This window comes from Ipomoea triloba, chromosome 12 (assembly GCF_003576645.1).
Source record: "Ipomoea triloba cultivar NCNSP0323 chromosome 12, ASM357664v1".
Taxonomy (NCBI): Eukaryota; Viridiplantae; Streptophyta; class Magnoliopsida; order Solanales; family Convolvulaceae; genus Ipomoea; species Ipomoea triloba.
In genome coordinates, this window is record NC_044927.1 from 4,224,634 (window position 1) to 4,245,997 (window position 21,364).

General features: G+C 34.9%; 1 protein-coding gene across 2 annotated transcripts; it reads right to left on the reverse strand.

Annotated features, from left to right (window-relative positions):
* Positions 1-13,877: 13,877 nt before the first annotated feature.
* On the reverse strand, positions 13,878-18,092 carry LOC115998466 (probable disease resistance protein At5g66900). Of its 2 annotated transcripts, XR_004093897.1 has the most exons (6): positions 17,292-18,092; positions 16,681-17,090; positions 16,102-16,457; positions 15,318-15,523; positions 14,221-15,122; positions 13,878-14,127 (listed from the first exon to the last, which is right to left on the reverse strand). XR_004093897.1 is itself a non-coding variant. In XM_031238050.1 (5 exons), the coding sequence occupies exons 1-5, from the start codon at positions 17,977-17,979 to the stop codon at positions 14,287-14,289; spliced, it is 2,496 nt and encodes an 831-aa protein (XP_031093910.1). In that variant the 5' UTR covers positions 17,980-18,092; the 3' UTR covers positions 13,878-14,286. The 2 variants fall into 2 exon arrangements, 1 of the variants encoding a protein (XP_031093910.1); XM_031238050.1 differs by having other exon boundaries at positions 13,878-15,122.
* Positions 18,093-21,364: the final 3,272 nt, after the last annotated feature.

The window sequence follows — 21,364 nt, forward strand, 5'->3', positions numbered from 1 at the left end:
TGTTTGTTGTTGTTGAGAAAAACTGTGTGGGGGTTTTAAAATAAATTATAAATCTGATTCTGTAATTTTTTTAAAAAACTAAAATCCTCAATTATTTAAAAAATTTTGATAAGTGGTTGAGATCCATCGCTTTTTACAAAAGGACCATATTCTCATTAGATTTTAGAGTCTATAATTGAGTTTTTGGTTTGGTTTATAGAGTTTAACCTTTACGATGGTTTAGGGAGGAGATCACTTTTTATGCTTAGGGTTTAGGGTTTAACCTTTACGAGCCAACATCGTCACTGGAGATCAAACTTGTGACCTCTCACTTAAGAGGGTCACAATTATGCCACTTGATCACAAGGCCTTTGGTGTAAGAATGCATATTTAGTTGTTACAAAATGCATATTTAACTGTTCAAGTTTGTAAAATAAAGTTGAAGATAATTATGAAAATGTCACTATTTTTTTTTAAATATGATATAATCCGTTCGATTTTTACCGATGTAAAGTTGAGATTGATTCTTAGTTTTTTCCTTGGAGATATGTTCTCATGGAGTTCACTACCTAAGCCGTCAGAATAATAAGAGTTAATTCTAGCAATGGTCTTCCGACTATTTTGATTTTTCAAAATTAGTCATTGTCTTTTAATTTGTACGAAAAAGCCACCTAACTTTTAGATTTGTACCAGTGTTTGTTCCGTTAACCTTCAGTTTGTTAGGTGTTAGTGTAAGGGCTAAAATAGTGGACCGCAATCCGAGGTGGATTGAATTCTTGATTTCGCGTATCCCATTTTAAGAGACGCAAAACCACGTGCTCCAAACGTTACTTCACTCTGCTTCACTCTTTTTCCCATGCCCTTTTGTCAAGAAGTGCAATAAAAAGAACGGCGACGGCCTCTTATAATTAAGTGCCAGAGATTCGATGCATAATATATATTCACTGCCAATCTTAACATTCGATTCAGTTTTGGCAAATTGGGGCGATCGAAGACACAGCCACTGTTTCCACCAAATTCTATTGCCAATCACATAAGATGCATGAATCAGATTCCTAACATAAATAGACCTCGGAATACATGCACTTTGATAAATCATAACACCATCAACCTACAAATAAGGTTTTCTCTTGACAGGTAGTGGGGAGTACTACTTTGTAATAAGCATAGTAAGATAATAAAGGCCGGCATGAATAAAAGAATCGGAGAAAAGATAAGTTAGTTATAATCGATAATCTAAGTTGGAGTAGCAAGTGGGGTTGATTCTTGATTGCGGAATATTACACAATTTGAGTACGTAGTAGCTATGTAAATTGTGTATTTAAGTCTCGGGTACACCTTGCAAGGTGGACCTGAGTTCATGTGAAAGTTATATTTTTAGTGGTTTAATTAGTAAGCGTCGTCCTTTGAGAATGACTAGATAGGACTTGAGTAGCAAGAGGTTAAGCACGACATCATAAAGTGTTTGAAAGCTAATCGAATTGATAAATTTGATGGCATGAGATAATGATAATAAAACAAGTAATTGATTTGAGTAATAAACAATGATGAAGAAGAGGATTTAAATCAAATAGCAATGCACAAATACTTCTTTAATGTTCTAAGGCTCTAGGCTAAGCAATGCTTAACAATGAAGTGAGGGAATCAAGTATATGCCAATGTCACTCTCGTGGACATTGACTACCACCAAAGTTCTAATCGCATTCTCATAATCCCTTGTGTGCATAATCCCTTCCAACTCCCCTTTCTCAATGACAAGTTAGAAATGTGAAAGTGATTAGCCATGGTAAATCCCTATTCTCATAGGTGAAACACCAATTCCATACATCTCTTGAAAGGTTGGGCCCTAACCGAACAAGTGTCAAATAATTTCCTAATTCCACAATCACATTCATACTAGAAGCAATGCAAAATCTAGATTAAACAATTCAATTAATATAAGCATTCATACAAAGAAATTCAATATAAATCCCTAAAGGATTTAACTACTAATAATGGAATTGAAAATTAAAACAATTGAAATAATAAACAATGAATTTAAATACAAAAGAAATTTGAGAATTGCAAGAAGAAGAAATTGAAATTCTTACTCGAATGAATATATAATGTTTGAATCTGAAATTGTAATGGAATTTGTAATTACAAGTGATAATTCTCCTCTAAATCTTCTTAAAAAGTAATGGATTTGCAATTGAAAGATGTTCTAAAGTGTTTGTGGAGAGAAAATCTAAAATAAAACTTAGAAAATCCAATAGATAAACTAAAAATAAAGCCTATGGCTATTTATACTTCAAGAAATCGCGCTAAGAAACTGCCACCAGATTACCTGGTCAAAATAAAAAACAAAACAAAAAACAAAAACAAAAATAAAAACAAAAACAAAAACAAACAAACAAAGGAGAAGAAAACCTCCCTCAAACATCCTTAAATTGGTAAAAAGTACAATTAAAACAAAAGTACGAAGCACTTCAGACAATTTTATTTCTCAGAAAAATAAGGGGGAGATATAGCAATTACTAAAAGAATAAACTTTCTCTTTTGATACCATATAAAATTATATTATATGGGTCACATTTTGTAAGGAACAATATATTTCCTATGTCATTTCAGTAAAACAAGCTCAAAAATTAAAGATTCTTGGGAGTAGAACAAAGTAGGAGGAGAACACTATCTTCTCCTATCATGGCTATTCCTGTTCTTTCAGAAGATAGGAATATAGGATGACAAACTAAAAATTAGAAAATAAACACAGTCAATCTTTAAGCACTACTGATTAGAAACAAAGACAAGCAACTGATTGTCATGTCTTTTAAGCTAATCATATCATGTGATACAGTTTGAGTTCAGATCTTTTGATAAAACAATAATGATTCTTTAACAAGAATATATACACCATTATATTGCTCAAATTCTTGATAAACCGTGGCAAATTATATCATGGACCAGGCTCCACCTTACATTGTAAATTCTGATAAAAAAAATAACCTTTAGATTTTGTATCTATAGTTGACACATTCTGTACTACTTGTAGCTATCATATTATGAATCAGCAATTATCAATTTATATTTGTTTACAGGTACAAATACTGTTAACTGTAGGCACAAAATGTGTTAACTGAAGGTACAAAATTTTTGTATCAGAATTTACAATGCAATGGCCCTGTTTGGTAAATGGTTGTTGGCTGATTGGGTTGGCTGTTTGGGTTAGAAGGTATGATTTGTTGATAATATTAGCTGATTTTAGAAAGTTGTTTGATAAATTAACTGTTAGCTGATAGCTTTTTGTATAATTTCTTTTCTCAAAAAGTTAATTGAAAAGGCTGCTTTAAGTAGCCTTTTGAATTTTAGCATTTTGAGGTTACAAAAAGCTTATTAACTAAACAACTATTAGTGGTCAAATAAGTCAAAATTGACTGATAGGCTGACTATTTACCGGGTTGTTATGCCGTGGACCCAGGTTCACCTTGCAAGGTGGACCTCGGTCTACATTCACATACACTATACTCTACATTCACATATACTATACTCTACATTCACAATTTGTAAACTCCCACATTCACACATTACAGGATTATATGTTTAGTAACTATACTCTACATTCACATACACTATACTCTACATTCACAATTTGTAAACTCTACATTCACACATTCAAAACTCTATATTCACAGGTCCTATACTCCACATTCACAACTTGAGAACTCCACATTCACACATTACAGGATTATATGTTTAGTAACTATCCTCTACATTCACATACACTATGCTCTACATTCACAATTTGAAACCTCTACATTCACACATTCAAAACTCTATATTCGCAGGTCCTATACTCCACATTCACAACTTGAGAACTCCACATTCACACATTACAGGATTATATGTTTAGTAACTATCCTCTACATTCACATACACTATGCTCTACATTCACAATTTGAAACCTCTACATTCACACATTCAAAACTCTATATTCGCAGGTCCTATACTCCACATTCACAACTTGAGAACTCCACATTCACACATTACAGGATTATATGTTTAGTAACTATCCTCTACATTCACATACACTATGCTCTACATTCACAATTTGAAACCTCTACATTCACACATTCAAAACTCTATATTCGCAGGTCCTATACTCCACATTCACAACTTGAGAACTCCACATTCACACATTACAGGATTATATGTTTAGTAACTATCCTCTACATTCACATACACTATGCTCTACATTCACAATTTGAAACCTCTACATTCACACATTCAAAACTCTATATTCGCAGGTCCTATACTCCACATTCACAACTTGAGAACTCCACATTCACACATTTCTGGGCAACTCTACATTCACACATTTTTTGGACAACTCTATATTCAGCAATATGTTTACTAATTTAAAAAAAAAAAAAAAAGACAAAAACGACGTAGTTTTGGACCCAGGTCCACCTTGCAAGGTGGACCTGGGTCCACAGCATAATTTGCGCTATTTACCAAACAGGGTCAATATGAATACTGGTCCATGGTATAACAATTGATCTCAAACAACCACATAGTATATTAGCAGTAGTAGACAATTACAAGCTAAATGATATATGCTAATAATTATTATTTGACATCCAAATCCTGCAATCTGGGGCATCTAAGCATATATTAGAGTTTATTGGTCATCAGGACGGAATAAAACAATTGTAGAATCAGTAGGTTATGTGTATAACCCCCTCTTATTATATTCTATATTCTATAAGACACTCCACAAGATTATCCAGATATTGCAGAAAATTAAAACAATAAAAATATTTAAAATAAATAGTGACAGCACAAAACGCACTTCTAAGCAATGCTCCTAACATGTGGGCAGGCATGAGTGCATGACCACCGTTCAGTTTTGAAGGGATAGTTTGAACTAAACTTTAACAAGAATCGCACAAATGATTCTGATTCCGAACAAGGAAAAAACATTTTCTAAAAGAATTATTATTTTTTTTATTATTATTACTATTGTTGTACTGTTGTTGTTGTTACAACTTTTAAGTGGTCACCGACTGATTAACACAATCGGTCCAATGTAATAGTAGAAAGATGAAAGAAAGAATTAGATCGATCGAACAATAGGAATGAACGGGAACTATTGTTATTGCCTTTGGACTACAAAGGATTGTGAACCCTTCTTTCACTCTTCTTTAGGGTATTTATACACGAGATACTCGTCTGTTATGGAATGTAAAAGTAATATGAAACATATATATATTAGGCAGTCTGAAAATTTATAGGATTTTGAGTAGCTAGGTAGTCATATGAAAACGTGTTTCCTTATTAGAAATCTTCTAGCATGTATTTATAGAGTCGTGTATTCTCTTTTCTAATATAAAACTTATTCAGAAACTCTCTCTTTACTTTCAATTCATAACATGGTATCTATGCCTTTATGATAATTTTGTTTTGTCATCACCGTTGACCTAGGGAGGAGCGCCAGTGTCCGGCGACCTTGCCTAGAAATTTTGACGACGTTTTGATTCACGCGCTGACGCGCCGCCATCCACGTCAACGCGTGAGGCTCCTCCTGCGACTGGAAAACATTTTGGTCAATTGCTCCTAGACCGCATGAGTCCATTTTCCTCGGGTCTGGACTTGGTTTGGACCATTGCGTTGTCATTGATTTTTTGCTTCACAATCACTTTGCCTTGTACACATTCATGCTTGAATTTTGTGTACTCTGTGATTTTTTTTTCTTCTGGATATAGCTGAAAATAAGTGTAATGCTTGGTCTTAATCTCTACTGATGAGTTTACTAAGTTGGGGAGTTTGTTGCTTGTTTTGGTGTTGTCGTCCCTTTTCGATGCTCATTGTCGTTTAGGACATGCATCCTTTCTGTTGGTAAAGAAAGTGTGTTCTCCTTTTTGGAGTTTGTTTTCTATCTTCACTTTGTGAGTCATAGCTTGTTCGGTCCACTTTGTGTTCACCCGGTGTTTGCCCGTAGTATTGGTGGTGTCCAAGCTTCCGGTTGAGAGGGAAGGTCCAATCCCAAGCTTGTTTGGTCCACTTTGAGTACAACCCGATTTTCCATGGTATTGGTGGCGTCCAAGCTATTGTTTTAGGGGAGTGCACTAAATGGGATTTGAGTTAGTTATTTGTGTAACAAGTTTGACATGATTAATATCTATGCTACAACTTGAGGGGAATATTATGGAATGCAAAAGTAATATGACACCTATATATATTAGGCAGTCTGGATATTTATAGGAATTTGCGTATGCAATCATATGGAAACTTGTTTCCTTATTAGAAATCTTCCGGCATGTATTTATAGGAGTAGGACTATGTATTCTCTTTTTTAATATACAATTTATTAAGAAACTCTCTCTTTACTTTTGTAACACCAAATAAGGGCATCCTCAATAGTCTTGATTTTTTGGTGATTTTTGTCATAGCCATGTAGGAGAGAGAAGGTAGAAAGAAATGGAAGAAAACAAAAAAGTAAAAAAAAAATCTGACAAAAAGTATTAAAAATTAAAATAAAAAATAAAAAACATATACTTACGCGCCCAACAAGCACTTGCTATACATGTGCCTTCCTATTAGTGTAAAAACTATAGCATGATTTTTTCTTCCTTAAAAACTTAGCAAAAACCTGAATTAGCTTCTTTATTTAAAAAAAAAAAAAAAAAAAAAAAAAAAAAAAAAAAAAAAAAAAAGAGCAAAAACCCTATTGAGGATGCTTTTAAGAAAATAAATCTCTAAAATTAAGCTTAAAAACCACCGGCCTGTCCCATCCAGATTGACTACTAATGTGACTGCCTATAATAGGATTGACTTCCTAATTTAAAAAAAAAAAAGTAAATAATTAAGGAAAGCAATCATCTCCCAAATTGCGACCATAATTACACTATTCTTGGGTAATGGTCTCCTTGAATGCCTCCATAAATGTTCTCCAAGTGCCTTGTCAATCATGCTGTCCAAAGGTCACCTACCAGGTGTTAAGCCTATATGTGGCTAATATTCTCCTTGGTAGTTTGTTAGCTCTATTTCCATTCCTGAAGACTAGTTTAGTTGTAACTTCTCACTATTCCTTCTCCTTTGTACACTATTTATAGTGGGTTAACTTTCAGTATTGAATACAACTTACAATTAGTTTATACTCTAATATGGTATCAGAGCTAACAAACTACCAAAGGAGAATATTAGCCACATATAGGCTTAACGTCATTGTATTCGAGTTTGATTAGTATACCACTCTGAGGCCAACCTCTTCATCTCCAATACACCGACAATCTTCACATCCCCCCATTTTTGTGTGGCTCACGGAGTTTATTATAAGTGAAAATTAACTTAGTGGTGCACTTTATTTAACACTATTAGAAAAATCCTCACACGTCGAACAACCAGTGGTTATATTCTTTTTTTTAAATTTCTAATAAATAAATAAAAAGTTTTTTAAAATAAAAAGATTTGTGTCAAACCTTCGAAGAATTAACCTACTAAACAGGTCTATTTAGACTCAATCAAACAATTTTACTGATTTAGGAGGGAGAGGAAGTAGAAAAAAAAAAAGGGAAGAAAAAGAAAAAGGAAAAGAAATGAATCTGACAAAAAGTTTTTTAAAAAAACACAAATATATATATATATATATAGATTTTGGTTCAAATGCGGCCGTGCTCTCCCGTGCGGCCGTGAGGTCACACACCACTCAATGTTACGAAATACACCACTCAATGTTAAGAAACACACCACAATGTTAAGAAACACACCACAATGCATATTTGTGTGGTGTGTTTCTTAACATTGAATGGTGTATTTCGTAACATTGAGTGGTGTGAACCGCACGGCCGCACGGGAGAGCACGGCCACACCTGAACATGACCCTATATATATATATACTTAGGCGTCCAGTTGGCACGTGCTATGCACGTGCCTTCCCATTAGTGTAAAAACTATAGCGTTGTTTTTTCTTCCTCAAAAATTGAGCAAAAACTCATATTGGGGATGCTCTAAGAAAATAAATCTCTAAAATTAAGCATACAAACCACTGGCCCGTCCCTTCCAGATTGACGGCTAATTGACTGCCTATAATAGGTTTGACTTCCTAATTTAAAAAAAAAAAACACAAAAAGTAAATAATTAATGAAATCAATCTTTTCACAAATTGGGACTATAATTACGCTATTATTGTGTAACGATCTCGTTGAATGCCTCCATAAATGTTCCCCAAGTGCCTTGTCAATCGTACTATCCAAAGATCACCTACCAGACATTCTATCCACATACTAGGCATTGTATTCGAGTTTGATTGGTATACCACTTTGAGGCCAACCTCCTCATTTCCAATACCCCAATGCTCTTCACATCCCCCCACATTTTTGTGGCTCACATAGTTGATTATAAGTGATAAATTGACTTAGTGGTGCACTTTATTTAACACTACTAGAAAAATCCTCACTCGTCGGATAGCCGGTGATTTTATTCTTTTTTTTTAATTCTTATAAATAAATAAAAAGTTTTTTAAAATAAAAAGATTTGTGTCAAACCTTCGAAGAATTAACCTACTAAACAAGTATATTTAGACTCAATCCAACAATTTTATTGATTTAGGAGGGATAGGAGGTAGAAAAAAGAAAGGAAGAAAAATAAAAAGGAAAAAAAGATGAATCTGACAAAAAGTTATAAAAAATAAAAGTAAAAATAGAAAAACATATACTTAAGCGCCGAGTATGCACGTGCTATGCACGCGCTTTCCCATTAGTGTAAAAACTATAACATTGTTTTCTCTTCTACAAAAACTAAGTAAAAATTCCTATTGGGAGTGCTTTAGGGAAATAAATCTCTAAAATTAAGCTTACAAACCCTTGGTCCGTCCCTTCCGAATTAACTGCTAAATGACTGCCTATAATATGCTTGACTTCCTAATTTAAATAAAGAAAAGTAAATAATTAAGGAAAACAATCTTCTCACAAATTACGACCATAATTACGCTATTATTGTTTAACGTTCTCCTTGAATGCCTCCATAAATGTTCCCCAAGTGCCTTGTCAATTCTGCTATCCAAAGGCCAACTACCAGGCACTCTATTCACTTACCAGGCATTGTATTCGAGTTTGATTGGTATATTACTCTGAGGCTAACCTCCTCATCTCCAATACCCCAACACTCATCACATCCGCTCACTTTTTTGTGGCTCAACGGAGTTGATGATAAGTGATAAATTGGCTTTGTAGCGCACTTTATTTAACACTACTAGAAAATTAAAATCTTTACTCGCTTGCCTCGCGAAATAGCAATAGAGCTTTTCCAGACATTTGTAATTCGCGATCTAATTAGACAACATCTTGCTTCGAACATAGGGGTTGCTAAGAGTAAAATTCGGGAAAAAGAACCGATTGTATGGGAAATACTTCAAGAAGTTATGCAGGGGCATCCTGTATTGCTGAATAGAGCGCCCACTCTGCATAGATTAGGCATACAGGCATTCCAGCCCGTTTTAGTGGAGGGGCGTGCTATTTGTTTACATCCATTAGTTTGTAAGGGGTTCAATGCAGATTTTGATGGAGATCAAATGGCTGNTGGTGTATTTCGTAACATTGAGTGGTGTGAACCGCACGGCCGCACGGGAGAGCACGGCCACACCTGAACATGACCCTATATATATATATACTTAGGCGTCCAGTTGGCACGTGCTATGCACGTGCCTTCCCATTAGTGTAAAAACTATAGCGTTGTTTTTTCTTCCTCAAAAATTGAGCAAAAACTCATATTGGGGATGCTCTAAGAAAATAAATCTCTAAAATTAAGCATACAAACCACTGGCCCGTCCCTTCCAGATTGACGGCTAATTGACTGCCTATAATAGGTTTGACTTCCTAATTTAAAAAAAAAAAACACAAAAAGTAAATAATTAATGAAATCAATCTTTTCACAAATTGGGACTATAATTACGCTATTATTGTGTAACGATCTCGTTGAATGCCTCCATAAATGTTCCCCAAGTGCCTTGTCAATCGTACTATCCAAAGATCACCTACCAGACATTCTATCCACATACTAGGCATTGTATTCGAGTTTGATTGGTATACCACTTTGAGGCCAACCTCCTCATTTCCAATACCCCAATGCTCTTCACATCCCCCCACATTTTTGTGGCTCACATAGTTGATTATAAGTGATAAATTGACTTAGTGGTGCACTTTATTTAACACTACTAGAAAAATCCTCACTCGTCGGATAGCCGGTGATTTTATTCTTTTTTTTTAATTCTTATAAATAAATAAAAAGTTTTTTAAAATAAAAAGATTTGTGTCAAACCTTCGAAGAATTAACCTACTAAACAAGTATATTTAGACTCAATCCAACAATTTTATTGATTTAGGAGGGATAGGAGGTAGAAAAAAGAAAGGAAGAAAAATAAAAAGGAAAAAAAGATGAATCTGACAAAAAGTTATAAAAAATAAAAGTAAAAATAGAAAAACATATACTTAAGCGCCGAGTATGCACGTGCTATGCACGCGCTTTCCCATTAGTGTAAAAACTATAACATTGTTTTCTCTTCTACAAAAACTAAGTAAAAATTCCTATTGGGAGTGCTTTAGGGAAATAAATCTCTAAAATTAAGCTTACAAACCCTTGGTCCGTCCCTTCCGAATTAACTGCTAAATGACTGCCTATAATATGCTTGACTTCCTAATTTAAATAAAGAAAAGTAAATAATTAAGGAAAACAATCTTCTCACAAATTACGACCATAATTACGCTATTATTGTTTAACGTTCTCCTTGAATGCCTCCATAAATGTTCCCCAAGTGCCTTGTCAATTCTGCTATCCAAAGGCCAACTACCAGGCACTCTATTCACTTACCAGGCATTGTATTCGAGTTTGATTGGTATATTACTCTGAGGCTAACCTCCTCATCTCCAATACCCCAACACTCATCACATCCGCTCACTTTTTTGTGGCTCAACGGAGTTGATGATAAGTGATAAATTGGCTTTGTAGCGCACTTTATTTAACACTACTAGAAAATTAAAATCTTTACTCGCTTGCCTCGCGAAATAGCAATAGAGCTTTTCCAGACATTTGTAATTCGCGATCTAATTAGACAACATCTTGCTTCGAACATAGGGGTTGCTAAGAGTAAAATTCGGGAAAAAGAACCGATTGTATGGGAAATACTTCAAGAAGTTATGCAGGGGCATCCTGTATTGCTGAATAGAGCGCCCACTCTGCATAGATTAGGCATACAGGCATTCCAGCCCGTTTTAGTGGAGGGGCGTGCTATTTGTTTACATCCATTAGTTTGTAAGGGGTTCAATGCAGATTTTGATGGAGGTCGGATAGCCCGTGGTTAGGGCTGTTAACGAACCGAACATAAACGAACGGAGGGTGTTCGTGTTCGTTTGTTAAGGATTTTGGAGCGTTCATGTTCGTGTTCGTTTGTTAAGGTTTTTGAAAATCCTGTTCGTGTTTGTTTGTTAAGCGTTCGTTAGTGTTCGTTAACGTTCGCGAACACGTTCACGAACGTGTTTGTTAACGTTAACGAACAAATTCACGAACGTGTTCGCGAACGTTAACGTTAACAAACGCGTTCACAAATATATTCATTTACGTTCATGAACACGTTCGTGAACACTTAATAACCAAACACCTGCACATGTTCATGAACACAATTTGTTCGTGAACAAGAAATAATCTACGTTCATGAACAATAATCAAACAAACAACACAACTACAAAACTAATACAAACAAACCTAATATAATTTGTTTGTAAACATGTTCGCGAACATTATTAAACGAACACCTAACGAACTTGTTCGCGAACACTACTAAACGAACACAAATGAGCTTGTTCACAAACACTACTAAACGAACACAAACGAGCTTGTTCGCGAACACTTAACAAACGAGCTTACCACTGTTCAAACTCTGTTCGTTTATTAACCGAGCTCTAAATTTTGTTTGTTAATGTTCGTTTACTTTAATAAACGAACATAAACGAACGCTTACCGAGCTCAAATACGAGTAGTTTGTCGAAAATTCTGTTCGCTAACACCCCTACCCGTGGTTGTATTCTTTTTTTTTAATAAATAAATAATTAAAAAAATTGTGTCAAACCTTTGAAGAATTAACCTACTANGGATTTAATTGAGGGCAAAGAGGGAAGATTCGCGAAACTCTGCTTGGTAAACGAGTCGATTATTCAGGACGTTCTGTGATTGTCGTGGGCCCTTCACTTTCATTACATCGATGTGGCTTGCCTCGCGAAATAGCAATAGAGCTTTTCCAGACATTTGTAATTCGCGGTCTAATTAGACAACATCTTGCTTCGAACATAGGGGTTGCTAAGAGTAAAATTCGGGAAAAAGAACCGATTGTATGGGAAATACTTCAAGAAGTTATGCAGGGGCATCCTGTATTGCTGAATAGAGCGCCCACTCTGCATAGATTAGGCATACAGGCATTCCAGCCCGTTTTAGTGGAGGGGCGTGCTATTTGTTTACATCCATTAGTTTGTAAGGGGTTCAATGCAGATTTTGATGGAGGTCGGATAGCCCGTGGTTAGGGCTGTTAACGAACCGAACATAAACGAACGGAGGGTGTTCGTGTTCGTTTGTTAAGGATTTTGGAGCGTTCATGTTCGTGTTCGTTTGTTAAGGTTTTTGAAAATCCTGTTCGTGTTTGTTTGTTAAGCGTTCGTTAGTGTTCGTTAACGTTCGCGAACACGTTCACGAACGTGTTTGTTAACGTTAACGAACAAATTCACGAACGTGTTCGCGAACGTTAACGTTAACAAACGCGTTCACAAATATATTCATTTACGTTCATGAACACGTTCGTGAACACTTAATAACCAAACACCTGCACATGTTCATGAACACAATTTGTTCGTGAACAAGAAATAATCTACGTTCATGAACAATAATCAAACAAACAACACAACTACAAAACTAATACAAACAAACCTAATATAATTTGTTTGTAAACATGTTCGCGAACATTATTAAACGAACACCTAACGAACTTGTTCGCGAACACTACTAAACGAACACAAATGAGCTTGTTCACAAACACTACTAAACGAACACAAACGAGCTTGTTCGCGAACACTTAACAAACGAGCTTACCACTGTTCAAACTCTGTTCGTTTATTAACCGAGCTCTAAATTTTGTTTGTTAATGTTCGTTTACTTTAATAAACGAACATAAACGAACGCTTACCGAGCTCAAATACGAGTAGTTTGTCGAAAATTCTGTTCGCTAACACCCCTACCCGTGGTTGTATTCTTTTTTTTTAATAAATAAATAATTAAAAAAATTGTGTCAAACCTTTGAAGAATTAACCTACTAAACAAGTCAATTTGGATTCAATTGAACAATTTTATTGATTTAGGATAATTGAATGGAGTTTTTTTGACTTAAAACCCAATTACACTATTCAATTGACTTTTTTTTTTTAGTATTATTCAATTGACTTAGGGAGGTTAATTTGACCTTTTTTCCTTTGACTTATCTTCACTATCACGGCTCGGTTCAAACTGCTGAATGAAGTTACAGGACTAGATATAATCGAGTACTTCCACGATTGGTCAGTTCAGAAGCGTATACACTGGTGCGTTCCAACCCTCGTGGATTCAACTGCATTAACAATCTCTTGTCTCAATCTTTTTACTGCATAGGTTTTTTTCTATAGTAATTCTTCTAATTACACCCATCTTGTCCGTGGACTCCTGTCCTACTCTCAATACTACTGTTCTAATTGGCTACTTTGGAAGAAAACAATTGAGTACTTAACTTTCAATTAATCCAAATCCCAAAAGTAATTCTAGCTACCTCATGATTAGAGATTCAAAGTAAAAGCTCATTGCAATTGCATGTAATGAAAGCCCAATTGAAATGGATGAACATGAAAATGAAATTGAAGTATTTGAAGAGAACTTAGCCTTGATCCAATGTAATTTGGAGCTACAATCTTGAATTGAAGCACAATCTTTGCTAAATTATTGATCTAAAAATGAAATTGGTAGGAGTTTGTGAACTAAACTAACCTATGTTTCTAGAGAGATAAAATACACTAAGTTCTATGTTAAAACTAACAAAAGATCACTTAAACTACAACAAATCACCCTGTTTAAGCGCCAATTGCTCCAACAATGACTCCACAGCACCTATTAACCAATTAGGACGCACACAATTCAGTTCATTCTTTACCAAAACTCAAGCAACTTGTGCACTAAACTAAAATTAAGAGAAATTAGCACCTTTCACTGTCCTTCTACTCTGGAGCACAAATTTGTTAATGCCCTTATGAAAATTTGGACAGTACATCATCTTTGCATTGAGTATTTGTGGAGCCAATTCAAATTCATCTCATCCTTTACAATGCTAACCCTTAGATTTTTCAAACTGTCTTCATAATTTTCCCATAAACAGGTTGTTTCCTCATCGCATATGACAGATTCTAATTGCACAAGGTCCAGCACTGTATGGGGCAGCTCATTTAGTCCTTGATGACCTCCCATAAAGATGGTCTTTAAAGAACACAATTTGCCAATGGTTAGAGGAATGCGGTCCAAATCCACACAGTCGAATATATCAAGGAAATTTAGTTTGCAGAGCCTTTCAATTGAATCCGGTAATCTTGTCAGGCTTGAACAAGAGTGAAGCATTAGAACTTCCAAGTTCTCCAAGTTTCCTAATTCTTCAGGGATATCAACTAGTCGTTGACAGTAACGGATGATAAGCCTCTTAAGATGGACAAGATCACATATTGCAACTGGCAATACTACTAAGTCATCACAGTATTCGATATTAATTTCAAGAAGGTTTGGCATCCGAACGACACAATCCTGAAATGCATCCCCAATCTCACACATGACCAATGACATCTTCTGCAAATTTCCCAACTTGAAAGTTGATTGACAGATGGAAGAAAAGGATATACGTTCCAACCTAATTCTCTTTAAGTTGTGCAAATGACCAAGCAGAGTAGAGTTACTAAACATGATTGGGAAGAAACCAGAATTCGTGATAACAAGAACCTTCAGATGGCTTGATTTCTCCAGAAATTTGGGTAAGGTATAAGAACTTGTTTGAATATTCAACAACAGTACTTCAAGATTTGGAAATTGCAAGTCATGCACACTGGGGAATAATGCTTCATCTGTAGTTGGTAACAAAGTCTTTATTTAGTGGGGGAAACATATAATGAATATCTGTAATGATAATTGATAAATTTAACTGTTTTATCAACATTTTATGGAAAGTAAATGTGATGATAAATAGATTTATCTAATAGATAAAATAACAAATTTTTATTTTTATTTCTTTTCATCTTTAAAAAAGGTTGGTGGCCAACCTGTAGAGATGGATAACATATGGGCTTGAAGCAGTAGTCTTGTTTGCTTAAGCTGCTGTACAGACAAGTCATCCCCAATATTTAATCTCCTTCGATTTTCTATGGCTTCATTGGCACTCTGGTGGATAGCCAGTTCTCTTAGCACATCATGTTGTCTGACATAGTCTACTACATTAGAGAAGCCAACAGTGGCAGGATCATCTTTTCTGTCATTAAGAAAACATTTTCTGTCAACAGAGACCAATATGATTATCTCATATTCTTAAACTAGCAGAGTATCTTGGCCACTAAACACTTTTCTAGCACAAGATTAAAATAAAATCAATAATGAAGAAACGAATACAGTTCAGCTAAAGTCTTCCATCTCAACATGCCTCCTAATCTTTTTTTATCAGAGGCTAAATGGAGCCAATTGACCTTTTCTCCCAAGTTCACAAGCTAGTTCGAGGGCGCAATTTAACTTTCCCAAATAGTTTGAGAGCTTATTTAATCTTTTTTCCATAAATCAATAATGTCTAACTCGAATATTTTAACCATCCTCCTGAGAGTTCAGACATAAGAAAAGGCCTCAATTACAAGTGCGTCGACATTTTACTCTACTTTGTAAAATAGTGCTCGGTCTGAACCAGTGCTAAATCTAGCATTGAACATGGAATCAGTGGTTACTGCTTTACATATATAGTAATGCATTTAAGAAGCTTCATACTAGAAAGTCAACAACAGCAGTAGCTCTTCATCATGGAAAAGTAAGAGAGAAAAGAAAAGAAAAAGTAAATGAATGCACCTTCTAAAGGCAAGATCTACCAGGTTGCGAGCAGCAAGCTTGAAGAGGATATCATAAGTTTCAAAACCATCTTCATCAAGGTTGTAAAGTTCCACCCAAATGTCCAAAAGCACAGCTGCTGGTATTCTTTGATCTTCAAGAAATACTCCCAGATCTTTGTAACATTCTTTCGAATTTTCATCCAAGGCATCAATGCTGGGTTGGAGACAATCAAGCAGATCTCTATCTGAAGTAAAGAGGATTTGACCCTTAGACTGCTTCTTGAATATATTTATCCAATTACACTTATGTTGTCCGTACAAAGATCTTCCTACAACTTTAAGAGCCAATGGGAATCCTCCACAGCTTTTTACCACCTACCATTACAAACCATCGGTGAGCTTCCTTTAAATGGAATCTATAGGGATAAGATAGGCTATAGTTTTGTCACCTATGACCTATATAACCTACGCAAACTCACAGAGCATGAGCATATTTTATTAGAATATAATTCAGTCAAATTTTGGTACTCAAATGTTTCAAGCACATGTATAACAGTAGTATTGAAACTGTACTAGTAATCACATTAGTAGTTTTTACCTTATCCACAAGATTGCTTTGAACACTACATTTCCCACCTTCAAAGGCATAGTTGCAAAATAGAACCATTGCATCATTATCAGGCAACAGTTGCAATTTATATGTATATTTAAACCGTGGGCATTCGAATCTTGTTGTAACCAAAACTTTGTATTTTGGTACGGAAAAGATGAGTTTCTGAAGAACTGAAAGTGATTCTGGGATTTCTGGCCACACGTCATCCAGGACCAGCAACTTCAAATCGGAAACTAAATGCCTATGTAGTAGATGTTGCAATTGGTTGATTGCATCTTCATTACTTTGAAAGTGTGGCACCAATCCATTGTTTAACTTGTTAAAAATTTTCTGAACAATGTTTCTGAGGTTTGGCGTTCTTGAAACAGTGACAAAGGAGATGTGCTTGTATTTAGCTACAAAAGAAATAAGACTGAGTTGTCAAAACTCAGAAATAGTGTGAAAGCATATATTCAAAACTATAATCTATTTTAAGCAAGCTGTAAGCTGATAGGTTTTACAAAATAGCTGCATCAAATGCGTTCTAGTGTGAATTGCAGGTATCAATAATCTAGCAAAATCAAGGATCTAAAGCAAAGAGTTAGACATCACAATACCTGTAATTTCTAGGTCGTGGCAGAGCATTTTCGCTAGAGTCGTCTTGCCGCAACCCCCAGGAGCCGAGATGACCAGCACAGATTCATCATCCTCAACCTTAAGCACCATCTTCTTCAATTCCTGAAGCGGAACATCCAATCCCACAACGACATCAAGGACAGCCGGGGCATCACTCCACCCAGAAAATGCACTGGGAGTGACAATAGCAGTTGGTCCACCAGAAGAGGATTCAGAATTCTGGCGATGCCGAAGTAACGTGTCTATTTTATCATCCACAACATTCATCTTCGCCATAATTTGCTTGTTATCCCTTAAATTCATCATTGGGACACTATACTTGAAGAACCTCGAAAGCGATTTCTCCAATTTCTCCATCTTCCTCGAGTACCGAAACTTCTTCCATAAACTGCGGAGATCGTGCGGTTTAAGTTTCGAGCACTTGTCGATAAGTGCTTCGCAGTCATCGAGCCGTTTGATAAGCATATCCGTTTCGTATCGCCGGGCTTGGGTAAGCCTATCGAGCTCCTCTATGTCTTCAACAATCGGCTTAATCTCTGAAATGGTTGATTTCAATGTATCAACGTGTGAGCTGAACTCCGCAATTTTCCGGCTATTGGAAACAAGAGCAGAGGAAAATTTATCAAACGCCAAACTCAAAGCGGCCCCTCCAACGAGTTCGACGGCCATTATCCGATGAGATCTCTGGATAAGAACACTACTAATTTAAGAATTTTTTTCTATATTTTTCTCCAACCCTTCTGCAATAATACGGTTATAAGGAGCAACAAACAAACTACTGAACAAGCCATGGCTGAAAGAGAGGGAAACAACCAGGAAATAACAGTTGCTTTTTTGGACCTTACAATTTTTTTATTTTTTTTTTTGCAAAGGTACTACTTTTACTTTCAAATTCTATTTCCAACTTTAACTTCCTGCACACTTACACAAGTTAGTTGCACGTTTAAGTTTTAACATATCTTATTTGTATTAAAGTTTGAGTTATTTATGAAAATGTCACCGACACTTACATCAATTACTTGCACCTTTAAACATGTTACTTGCACCAAAGTTTGAGTTATTTATAAAAATATCATCACTTTTTTTAAATTACATCTGATCTGTTAAATCTGAACATGTGGATAGTTGTGATTGGATCTCAATTCTTTCCTAGGCATTCGTTCTCTGAAGTTGTTGATCAACGACTCAAATTAATGAAAATAAATAATAATAATAATAATAATAATAAAGGACGCATCCTAAGTTGGAAGAGACAAAGTGTGAAAATAGTGCACCTTAAGTGTTACAAAGACGCACCTTAAACTGTTAAATTGGCACACCTTCAGTATTAAACATGATGCACCTTAAGTATTACAAAGACACACCATAAGCAATGGAAAGCTTTAGACTGGCGCACCTTAAATTTCAACAAAAAACGCATCTTAAGTTCTCAACTGAAGAACTGACGTACCTTAAACACAAATCACGCATTTTAATTAAGTATTAAATTGACGCACCTTAAGGACATAAATTACGCACCTTAACTTTCAAAAATACGAAAAATGATCAAATTACCACCTCATTTTTTAAGTTTTCTTCAATCTTGATTATTGATTTTGATTAAATCAAGGATTGAGATTAAACCTTATTTTTTACCTGGAGCATAAGTAGTATGTATCTATGTTGTACTAGTAGACTTACGACTGGGAGGAAGCAACAAGGAAAATAACATGAAGACCTACAACCGTGAGCTACACCGTACCATGAAGTTTATGAGTCATTCTCTGAAGATTGGGAGTCACATTTGGCCCACAAACTCAATGCTCCATTGTTAATCAACTAGTGTCGTGTTCTAATATCATTTGTGTTTATTTTGTATATTTTAAATTTGTATTCATAGTAATGCACAATTATCATTTTAGAATACGTATCTAAAAACTGTCGAGGCCAATATGTGAAATTCAACTAACATAATAGAAATCAGAAGAATTATGAACAAACTAACAACTGAACAAGCCATAGCGAAAGGAGAAGCAAACAAACACGAAATAACAGTTATCCTTTTGCAAAGAAAGTATTTCATTCCATTACAATTGAATTTATAAAGTTGAGTTGCTTACAGTTGTCGTGTGTATAATTTGCGTCTATGTAGTACTAGTAGACTTGAAAGTCAAGTCTGAGAGGAAGTAATCAGGAAATAACATATAATTGAACTTTTGGAACTATACTTCCATAATATCTGATCAACAAATTATGTCAAACCCTTGATTGAAATGGAACTCGAACCCATGCCACCTATTTTCTTATCCGTTACTCCTTCGTCCACACTTCCGAACCTCGGCCCCTTGGCATATGCTTAATTATCATTGCTTCCGTTAAATTAGTGTCTTAGCTTGTCCCAATATCGTTGGGAATTTGTTTGTTTATTTCGTATATTTTTAAATTATAAGTTCGTAGTAATGTTGGATTATAATTCTAAATTACGTATGTTATGTCCATTATTGATTATTCAAATACCTCTATTTTTATTTTAAAAATGAAAATATTTATTAAGATTCATTACGTTATCTAGGTAAATGTTATCTTGTCAAAAATATCTTAAGATTTACCAAATAGTATTATCTATACGAGTTTCCTTTTACTTTAATTTTAACAACTCATAAATTAATAATTTTACTCAGGGCACATGGACATTTAAGATCCTCATAGGCCCATGTTATCTTGTCAAAAATATCTCAAGATTTATCAAATCGTATTAATTATACGAGTTTAATTTTCCTTTCCTTTTATTACTTTTAATAACTCATAAATTAATAATTTTACCTGGGTCACATGGACATTTAAGATCCTCATGGACCTCATAGGCCCACTTTCCTTGTAATGTTTTTTTTTTTTTGGTTTCCTTCTGACCTTGAGCGCAGTTCAGTCGTTATACCGTGAACCAAGGTCACAAAATGACGTCGTTTCAATAAGTGGGAAAAACAGTTCTCGTAAATCTCTGTAACTGATACTACAGTTCATCTCAAATGATACTACAGTTGTGTTGAACTGATACTGTAGTTGTGTTGAGGCTGTTTTTTCCGTCTGGAACTGCAGTTGTGTTGAAAGGGAACTGCAGTTGCGCAGAACGGAGACCGTTTCATCTGTCTATTTTCATTAATCAAAACGACGTCGTTTTGTCACATGGACAGCGGTCCACAGTAAAATTTGCGACCGCAGTTAACCCAACTCAATAGGATGGTAAATGGATAAATCAACTCATTAGGTGAACAAGGACAAGTTATGTTATGGACTCGGGTTCACCTTGCAAGGTGAACCTAGGTCCAAAACATGCATCTGGAATATTTTGTAAATATAAAGTTCAAAAATTGTGAATATAGAGTTCAAAAATTGTGAATATAGATTTAAAATTATATTGTTCAATTTAGAATTCTATAATTGTGAATATAGAGTTTTTTAATTGTGAATATAGAGTTATGAGATTGTGAATATAAATTCCGTAATTGTGATTTGTGAATATAAAGTTCAAAAATTATGAATATAGAGTTCTGCAATTGTGAATATTGAGTTCTATAATTTTGTATTTTAAATTCTAAAATTGTGAATATAGAGCTCTAAAATTGTGAACATAGAGTTCTAAAATTGTGAATATGAAAAAGTGGACTCCAGTCAATGGCATAATAATCTGTGAACCAGTGTCTATGCTCACAAAGAGTCCACTACATTGACATATTCTGTACCTACAGTTTCCATTTATGTACTTGTAAACAAATTGAAAGCACATCACTAATTATGGATGCATAACATGAAACTGTTAGCATGTACATACATATCACTAATTATAGACACATAACATGAAACTGTTAACATGTATAGAAAATGCTAACCGCAGACATGTTAACCAACAACGTATACCTACAATCAACAATTTATATTTTTGTAGTTATCATGTTATATGTCTGTAATTATCATGTTATATGCCTTCAATTTATTATAGGTACACAAATTTTTAACTGCAAGTATAAAATGTATTAACTGTAGACATAATTTTTTAATCAGGATTCACAATGCAATA